At 41.2% G+C, this 10,000-nt stretch overlaps 1 protein-coding gene across 3 annotated transcripts in view; it reads right to left on the bottom strand.

The window, feature by feature from the left end:
* itpr1a (inositol 1,4,5-trisphosphate receptor, type 1a) overlaps nucleotides 1–10,000 on the bottom strand; it is a 51,306-nt gene that overhangs the window by 34,194 nt on the left and 7,112 nt on the right. For all 3 annotated transcript variants that reach the window (XM_076268229.1, XM_076268227.1, XM_076268226.1), the window contains exons 4-12: nucleotides 7,348–7,463; nucleotides 5,886–5,972; nucleotides 5,166–5,324; nucleotides 4,800–4,898; nucleotides 4,601–4,684; nucleotides 3,918–4,064; nucleotides 3,716–3,811; nucleotides 3,542–3,586; nucleotides 2,983–3,089 (exon numbers count right to left, since the gene is read on the bottom strand). In XM_076268229.1, the coding sequence (XP_076124344.1) occupies nucleotides 2,983–3,089; nucleotides 3,542–3,586; nucleotides 3,716–3,811; nucleotides 3,918–4,064; nucleotides 4,601–4,684; nucleotides 4,800–4,898; nucleotides 5,166–5,324; nucleotides 5,886–5,972; nucleotides 7,348–7,463 (940 nt within the window). The remainder of the gene's footprint in view (nucleotides 1–2,982; nucleotides 3,090–3,541; nucleotides 3,587–3,715; nucleotides 3,812–3,917; nucleotides 4,065–4,600; nucleotides 4,685–4,799; nucleotides 4,899–5,165; nucleotides 5,325–5,885; nucleotides 5,973–7,347; nucleotides 7,464–10,000) is intronic.

Genomic DNA, 10,000 nt, shown 5'->3' on the forward strand with positions numbered 1-10,000 from the left:
CACACTGGTATTGTTACATTGGACAATAGCCTCCATCACCAAACATGTTCTGAATGCCTTTTTAAAAAATCCGATAACGCATGGATTTGAAGGCTCGAGAAATCGCTCCACATACTTCAAAATAGAAAACCCAAGATGTGTCCAAGACACATACACTACTGTTCAAAAGTTTGGAGATACTTAGAAATGACCTTGTTTTCATCACTAATGTTGCAAATGACTGTTGTAGAAAGAAATGGCTGATCTTGAATGCAATATATACCTACAGCGGGGAAAATAAGTATTAAACACGTCAACATTTTTTTCAGTAACTATACTTCCAGTGAGGCTATTCGCATGAAATTAGTTTTAATTTAAGTAATCCACACATATTCAAAAATCCAAACATTAATGTCCATAAGTAGAGTTATGAGTAAAAAAGTGGAATGGCACAGGGGAAAAGTATTGAACGCTAAGAAAAAGCAGTACACAAAGGCAAGGAATGGCAAGGAACAAACTGGAATCTACATGTAGTTAGAGAGTAATTATTCCTCCTATCTGTGCAAATGAATATAAGCTGGGTTAGTACATATTGATGAGCTATAAAAAGGTTTTTCGTTACCAAGGTGTCACTCAAGAAACATTTCATGATGGGTAAAAGCAAAGAGCTCTTCCAAGACCTTTGCAACATTATTGTTGCAAAACATATCAATGGAACTGGTTACAGATGCATTTCAACTTCAGAATCATCCAGTAAGCAGTATTGGAGCCATTATCTGCAAGTGGAAGGAACATCACTGCATCATCAATCAGCCATGCACAGGATCTCCTCACAAGATTTCTGACCAGGAAGTCAGAAGGATAGTCAGAAGTATAGCCCAAGAGCCAAGGACCACTTGGAGAAAGCTCCAGAAAGACTTGGAGGCAGCAGGTTCAATTGAGAAAATCATAGGTAATGCACTCCACCGCCATGGCCTCTATACACGCTAAAACATTTGGACAAGCCTATGAAATACTGAGAGAATGTATTCTGGTCAGGCGAGAGCAAAGTTTAACTTTTTGGATGTCATACTGCACACCATATATGGAGGAGAAATGGCACTGTGCATCACCCTAAAAATATCATACCAACAGTGAGATTTGGAGGTGGAGGCATCAAGGTGTGGGGCTGTTTTTCATCTCATGGTACTGGCAGACTTTATACAGTTGAAGGAATGATGAATGGAGCAATTTTTTCTGGGAGAATCTTGCCATCCACCAAGACAATGAGGATGAGACATGGCTAGACAAAAGCAGGACAATGATCAGGACAATGATCCAAAGCATTCAGCAAAGGAAACTTTCAATTGGTTTCACAGAAAGGAAATCAAGGCCCTGACTTAAATCCAATTGAACAGTTTTGGAAGTTACCTAAAGATCAGGATTTACAAGAGGGACCCCTGGAATCTTCAATATGAAAAGACTATCACAAGATGGTCTCACAAAGAATGTGAACACTCTAAAAAACTCCAACAGCCGTGATAGCTATGGCTTAAATGCTGTGTTTTTGAAGACCCATGCTAACAGCCTTATACCTCTTCTCCATCACTTAATTCATCTCTGTATCAGGCTGTCCATTTCCCCCTCCAGCTGGAAAACAGCCCAAATCACACCGATTTTAAAGCTGACAACCCTTGTCTGGTCTCTAACTATAGACCTATAGCTATACTCCAACAATGTCCAAGCTGCTTGAAAAAACGTTATACAATCAATTAAGCCGCTATCTAGAAAACAGCAACAGGCTAAGTGACTGCCAACATAGTTTCCGTGCAAAACGGTCCACCATGTCCAATTTGTAACCCTCTCAATAGACACATTAGTGGAGCAATTTTTATCGATTTTCGTAAAGCATTTGACACAGTAGGCCACCTGATTTTATTACCCAGCTCCACTCTTTTAACCTATTGTTCTCAGTATTAGACATGATCTCCTCTTATTTAACTGACAGATCACAAGTTGTCAAAATTGACCAGGCAATATCTCAGTCATTGGAAATGTGGTATGGGTGTCCCACAGGGAAGCATTCTGGGGCCTTTACTCTTTCTTTTATATATTAATGATCCCCCAGTTGTGTGTAAATACTCTTAATGCCTAATGTATGTTGATGACACTGTGCTCTTTCTATCTGACCCTGATGTGATAAACTCCAAACTGTCATCTGATCTTCAATTTTTACATAAGTGGTTGAATGGCAATCACTTAACCATGAAAAAAACTGTGTGCATGTATTTCTACTCACCCAGAAAGCATCTGTCCATCACCAGTCCTGTAATCTTTTCAAATCAAACTCTTGTCATCACCAAATCATATAAGTATTTGGGAGTACTACTTGACTCACACCTCACATACCATGAACGCGCTTCTAAGCTAACAAAAAAGTTAAATCAGTATATGTATATGTATACAACAAGATCATACCTACTGTCCTCTACTCAATTGCATGCTCTGTCCTTTCAAAATTGTATCTACAGTCATGCTATTTCTTTTTATTTTCAACTCCAACACAGCACTTCACGAACACTTATCTCTCTTTCACCAACACAAAACATAGCTTGCTACATATAACCCAAGGCCTAACCCTACTTATGAGTAGTTTTAAACCTAGTATAACAACCACAAGACAAGAGGTCTGTTCATGATCAGCATATCTCATCAGAGACACAGGGCTGCATGTGAGACTAAGGCCATAAACACACGTAGACGGGTATTTATAAAAACATAAAAACGGGTATTTTTCCTCCTTCGTATTGTAAAATAATTCCATCCACACATATGCAAAAACAGCCGTTGAAAGCTGTCAAGAACACGTCAATCAAACAGACGGCGATATTGGCCAATCGGAGACCTGACAACATTTTAAAGAAAGAAGTAAACGTCACGTTCCAATCCAAACGTCTCCATTTTCCAAAAATACCCAGCTACATGTAGACATGGCTTATAGGAGATGTACTGCAAATGCCTTACCTGGGCACCTGAGAGTCTCCCCCGCGGAGAGTGGTAGGGTCCAACTCGAAAATGGAGGAAATGTCGTTGCCATCAGGAACAGCCACCAGAGTGTACATAACTCGCTCCTGAGAGTTAAAGCCATGTCATTGCATCACTTCCTGCCCTAATACTCACAACTGGATGTCACACACATTATTATGTCACCATGACTAGATGACAAGTGCAAAAGATTCTGGACACAGATGAATGAGGGGTTGCACAAGACATTTACTGAAGCTGTTTAGTTGTTTAGTACTAAAATGCGGCTACAGAATCATTGAAATTCCACCCAAACAATATCTATATTGTTTAATCTTTTAATACAATGTCTCTCTCATGATGTTTACTGTAATTTGTTTCATGCAATGTTTTGAAAACTGTTGTTATGCTGATGTACCCTCCAATAACAAATATTTTCATAATTCAATCTTGACTCTTATGTGTGTTTCTCTTTGCTCCCCACAAACACAAAGACACTCACAGATGAGCCACTCATTGACACACACACACACACACACACACACACAAAGACACTCACAGATGAGCGAGGCTCCAGGCCCTCATCCTCATATTCGGTGTTAACCTGGAAACAAAACCAGAGTTGCTCTGTTATTAGTTCCCATTACTGATATAATCAATTAAGAGTCTCATCTCCATATCTTCACCATGTCTGACTGCTAAGTTAGGGTGCCAGGTGTGTGCTGTATCTCACCTCTGCTGCCAGGTAATGCCCAGTGGCCAGGTGTTTAAATCGGAAAAGGCTGTTCCAGTATCCAGCTCCCCCTCTGCATGGATCATGCTGGACCACCTGACGCCATAATAATAACCAATATTACACATTTCCCACTAAGCACACAATAACATGGGAAATGGAGTGTGACTGTGTAACATGAATCTATGAATCGTAAACCTACCTCCACTTCCCATAAGGCTTTGCTGCTGGTTGCCGAGGTGGCAGACTGTCGTCCCGTGGTGCGAAGGAAGACATACTGTTTTTTCCTGTGGTCGTCACAGGTCAGGAACTTCTCCTGCTCGGCATGGAAAAGGCGTACCACATCACCCTGGAGAAATAAAGGCACAAACCAAGTCAACACAAACAACAACACACTTGGATCATTGGTTAACTGAAAAAACATTATTTGGAAATCAACAACGACTGCTTTTGTGTATGTTTGTGTGTGTGTATTTACACTGTAGACATGTTCATGTCAGCTTTTGTGTATGTCTGTGTGTGTGTATTTACACTGTAGACATGTTCATGTCAGCTTTTGTGTATGTCTGTGTGTGTGTATTTACACTGTAGACATGTTCATGTCAGCATTTGTGTATGTTTGTGTGTGTGTATTTACACTGTAGACATGTTCATGTCAGCTTTTGTGTATGTCTGTGTGTGTGTATTTACACTGTAGACATGTTCATGTCAGCATTTGTGTATGTTTGTGTGTGTGTATTTACACTGTAGACATGTTCATGTTAGCATTTGTGTATGTTTCTGTGTGTGTGTATTTACACTGTAGACATGTTCATGTTAGCATTTGTGTATGTTTGTGTGTGTGTATTTACACTGTAGACACTGTAGCATTTGTATTTGACTTACTCCCTTCAGAACAATTTCCTGGTTATCACTCCATTTCATAAACAGAACAATCTTCCAGCTGGTGTTACAGTTCACCGAGTTCACCTGTCAGTCAAGCAATATATACATCTGCTTACATTTACATAGGGAAATAAATTTCAAATGGCAAAAAAGCAGGAAATGGAGTAAACGGGAGATTTATAATAAAATTCAGCCAAACCTCATTGCATCCGGGGTTATCCACTAACTGATGACCGCTAGCATGAAGAGGCTGGCCAGCATTTACTGGGTTTAACACCACTTTGTCCCCTATGACCACCTATGACATAAACACACACACACACACACACACACACACACACACACACACACACACAACCACAAACACACACCAAATGATTCCTCGACATCGAGGACGACATCCATTATTTTAGTCAGGCGTTTCTATACTACAACAAACCAAACAATGGAAAACTTCATTACATGTTTGTAAACTAGTCATAAAGCACAGACTGGAAATGTGGACCTCAATAACACAATATAATGTACTGATTGCTAACCCTGATGTTACTATGTAAACACTCACGCTGTCTCCTATGGAGCGGAGCTTGTAGAAGGGCTGGATGTAGAACCAGGAGCCCTCGTTGCCCGCGGCGTCCAGCGTGACACGCATGGCGTTCTTCTCCAGCAGGGCCGGCAGACGCTTGTTCACCGTCAGGTACTTATTGCTTTTCAGATGAAGCAACTGCGCACGTACATGCACGCGCGCACACACACACGCACACACGCACACACACACACACACACACAGAATTTGAGAAATGTCCACAATTCAAAACCTTGCAGTGCTCCCCCATACCCTTAAAATCTATCCTCCTTTTCAAACAAGCTTCAAGCTTCAAGCTCTAATTGGATTTGGACTGGCTGAGGCTAGACCAAAGAGTTGGACTATCTTAGCCCCTCTCAGGACAATCACATGCTTTACGACAGCAGGAATAGCTATAAGAGACTGTTAGGCCTGCTGTTTTAATCCACCGTGTCCCAGACACAAGTCTGTGTTTGTTGGTGTTTGTTAGTTGGAGTTCTCTAAATCTGACTAAATGTCCAAAACTCTTTTTTTTTTCAATTACTGCCTGTGCAGTTTGGCGCTGGAAGTTGGTTTTCTGAACATTCTTAAGACTGCAACCAACAACTGCCAACAAACCCCAACTTTAGAATGTTGTCGAGGTTTGTCGAGCATTGTCTGGCCAGTGTGCAAAGACTAGTCTCCAGTGGCTCAAACGTCCAGGGCTCAATGGCCACTAACCTGTATGACGTTGCCATACTGGATCACTGTCCCTCGGAGCTTCTTGTTTTCAGAGTCGTTCTGTTTCTTCTCCAGATCAGCAGCATTCTAAGATGGACAAGAGGCAAAGAGACAGAGGAACACAAAGGCCATTACAAGGTGACACAAAAACAATGACCTTGTCTCCTAGCACTTCTGACAACCTGACACACCTGATGACACTTAGCATGCTCCTCCCTCTCTTCCTCCCTCTCCTCCTTCCTCTACCTCTGCCTTCTACCACTTTGTGGTAGAGGGTCATTTGTGGCCATTTTGCATGGTTAATGTCACATAAAGAAAGAGAGCACACACAAGCAGAAGGTTGGGTAAGTTTGCATTGGCACGCTGACAGGCAAAAAGAAAGACATGGACATGCACATGTACTCACTCTCTCTCTCACACACCGTAGTCGGGTTAACCTCACGGCGGTGGAGGCAGTGTGTCAGAGGTTTAGGCAAAGGCAGTTGTAAGCACTTTATTTACTTTCGCCACAGACAAGCCAGTCAGGAGAAAAAGAAATTAACTAATTTTTCACCAAAAAAAGGAAAAAAAAAAACTCATGCAACAACTCTCAATTAACACTAAAACGTACACTTTCAAAATAGCTTCAATAATCACCACTCACAAAAAGTTGGCCTATTGTCATATTGGCTGATGCACACAGCTAGTCAAGGTCTAGGTGCTGTCTTGAGTTTACCTCACCCTTCTCTCTCTTAGACCTGTTTTGGCCCAGAATATATTTCACATGGCCTAACCCATTATACTAACCAAAATCAATTATCTCTTTAAACATACATTTCTGGATCAAACGTCACCATAAATAGTCAACACAATACTCGCCAAGCATCATTATACATCCTCTGTATACCCCTTAAATATTCCCCCAACCCATAAAAGCCAAAAACACCCCTCTTATCCCACACACTTGATACCTGCACATCTCTGACGTCACACCCCCCAATGCACAAAGTCCTTCCCGACTTCACGTCGGGTCCTTTCCCAGCCTACAGCACCCGGAAGCCAGCGTGGCCGCAGCGTGAGTGTTTCATAGTCTTTGTCTATGTTTGTGAACTGTTCGTACCGTGTTTCATTGTCTTCCCGTAACGTCGCGATTTATGTTTGTGTTGCAGGCGGCGTCCTGAATGCCTTGGAATGTCATGTTCGTGTGTGCGCTGGAATATTATGTTTGTGCTAACGTGCTAATAAAAGGGTGTTTGTGAATCCCGGTCTCAGTCCCGTTCGGATCAGCTGTATTCACTTTAGGGGTAGTGGGCAGCCGCACCGCTACACTCACACACACGTACACGTACACGTACACACACACACACAGACATACACACACACACACACACACACACACACACACACACACACACACACACACACACACACACACACACACACACACACACATACACACACATACACACACAGAGACACTTACATGAAGCTTGTTGAGCAGGACTGTGTCTGTGGTGCTGGTTCCTCCGGGTTTGGCTGCCTTCCAGAACTGCTTCTGTGCTGAGTATCTGTTCATGGGACACAGTCTAAAGAGACAGTCTGCAGAGGGACAGAAATAACACGACATTACAATAAAATAAACACAGGTTAGCACTGACTCATATACACTGCATGTCCCTAAAACACTCTCTCTCTCACACACACACACACACACACACACACACACACACACACACACATACACACACACACACACACACACACACAAACACACCACTGTCACTATCTTTCTCTCTCTCACTCACACACACACAAACAATTGCACATGCACCCACACACCACTGTCACTCTTTCTCTCTCTCTATCTCTCTCTCTCTCTCTCTCTCACACACACACACACACACACATTCTATTTTGTTATAGTACACATATCCTTCTTTCTCTGTGCATGCAATAACCTAGTCTGACACTGTTAGCCTAGCTTAGCATAATTCACTAGTGGGTTAGACCACAAGTAGGTTAGACCAGTTAGCCTATCTATATAGAAAAGTATATATCCTCGTATCTGATTCTCTGGGGTAGCTATAAGCTACCAAATAAGCTTGTTTCCCTTCCCTTGCACCAAAAAAGCATATTTCCCTAAAAGTTGGCATGTTCCTTTAAAGGAATTATCCGGAGTAAAATGCACTTTAGATCAATTTACGGATGATTGGGAGTACATAAGTTGAGTTGACATCCAAATCATGTCATTCGGATGTGTTTTGAGAAAGTTCGATGTTTTCGATTAATTAATTTGAGAAAAAATAACTGATTAAAATAATTAGTGCAGATTAATCGATTCCGTATGACCTTTGACCCCGAGCCGTTCTAGTCAGTAAAAATTAGACTGTAAAAGGAAGGAGAGAGAAGAAAACGTGCTGCCTGGATCATTGATTGGAACATTTACTTTTAAAAAACGGCCTGATGGTGTTGATAAAAAATAAAGTGTTGAAAATAAAGTACTCTGCAATGTCTGCAGCAAGGAATTTGCATATCACCGGAGTTCATCAACTCTGTAGTCGCACATCAATGCAAAGAAACAAGTGTTGACATTGAGGGGAGTGTTAATTTATTTTCATTGTGTCCCCTAGGTCAGGGGTTCCCAAACTTTTCAACCCGCGACCCCCAAAATAACCGTGCAAGAGACTGGCGACCCCCACTATCCCTGGATGTGACTCAAAAAATAAAATAAAATGTGCGCACCGGCCATACGCACTAGGCTTATCCAAACACGGGCTTAACGAAAACACAAAAGAACAGAGCAGCCTGTTATGATTTTACATATAGAACTTTACTATATGATAAAAACAGAATACCTTAGTCAAAAAATTATATCCATGAGTGCACATTATTGCTGTCATGTGCAAACTTAACTTTGAAACATTACTTTAATTTCCATTTTAAAGCAACACCAAAGCACTTTTCCTGTCGCACGCACGCTTGTTTATCCAGCACTGGCTTTGGAAATAACGATGTCTACAGACAAGGTAGAGTACGTTGCATGATTTTATGAAAGTATAATGTATTGCGACATCAGAAGCAAGTCAAATTTGTAGTTTCTTATGTCTCATTCCATCGAACTACAGATCCGCTATCCAATCTGGCAAACTTGCAGTGCGGTTATAGCCGATAGAGGGTCGCGAAGAGAATGCAGAAGTGCCGTTCACCCTGTTACGAGTTGATGATTTTGGAAACAATATTTTAATGTACAAACAATTCTTTGGTGTTGCTTTAACCGAAGAATATCTCAGTCAGGGTAATATCCACAAACTGTTGTAAACATATGTACATTGTTGCTGCGCAAATTTACATTTTGGCAACTAAGTTTCAGCGTTAATCTCATCTAATGAGATGGATGCGCGCTATGCGCGGAACACAGCAAGTCCATTCTTGGTTTAATTGTGGAGACGGCCACACGGAGATCATCCTCCACATTTAGACGCGATCTGTATTTGTTTTTAATATATGTCAGTGCAAAGAACGGCGTCAGTACGTCCATCGCGGCCTTGGATAGCTGTGGATATTCCCTCTCGACTGAAATCCAGAACTCAGCAAGCGTCTTTAAAGTGCGGTCACATGACAGCTCAACCAGTGCGTCCTCCATGCCGGCTGACAGATGACTTGCGGTGGTTACAGTGAATGGTGATCTTATCCAGTCATAATTTTTCAGAATTTTATTTTTTCCAAATGTATTTGATTTATGGAAATCATTTTGCGACCCACCCCTCGCCGTCCCGCGACCCCCACTTTGGGAACCCCTGCCCTAGGTTATATCTGTGGCCTAAAATGCCTTGTATGTGAAAAAAAAACTTCTTCCCTAAGCACTTTTGAATTTATTTCCTCAGCATATTAGGTCATATCAAAGATTATTATGGCAATTATTTGAACAGTGAAAATAATAATAAAAGAGTCTTTGAACTTTAATGTCACTAATGCTGATTATTCAATGATTCATTTGAATTTAAATATTTAAAAATTATATATGCAATTAATTTAGATTAATTAATCACAGAGTATGTAATTAATTAGATTATTTTTTTTAATCGATTGACAGCCCTAGTTTTTAGTCAAAGCTCGTTAGCGTGGAAGTGACAAGG

The sequence above is a fragment of the Alosa pseudoharengus genome, unplaced genomic scaffold (assembly GCF_046254945.1).
Source record: "Alosa pseudoharengus isolate Yale_2024_CS ecotype anadromous, Long Island Sound unplaced genomic scaffold, YU_APseudo_1.1 YU_APseudo_1.1_scf_5, whole genome shotgun sequence".
Taxonomy (NCBI): Eukaryota; Metazoa; Chordata; class Actinopteri; order Clupeiformes; family Clupeidae; genus Alosa; species Alosa pseudoharengus.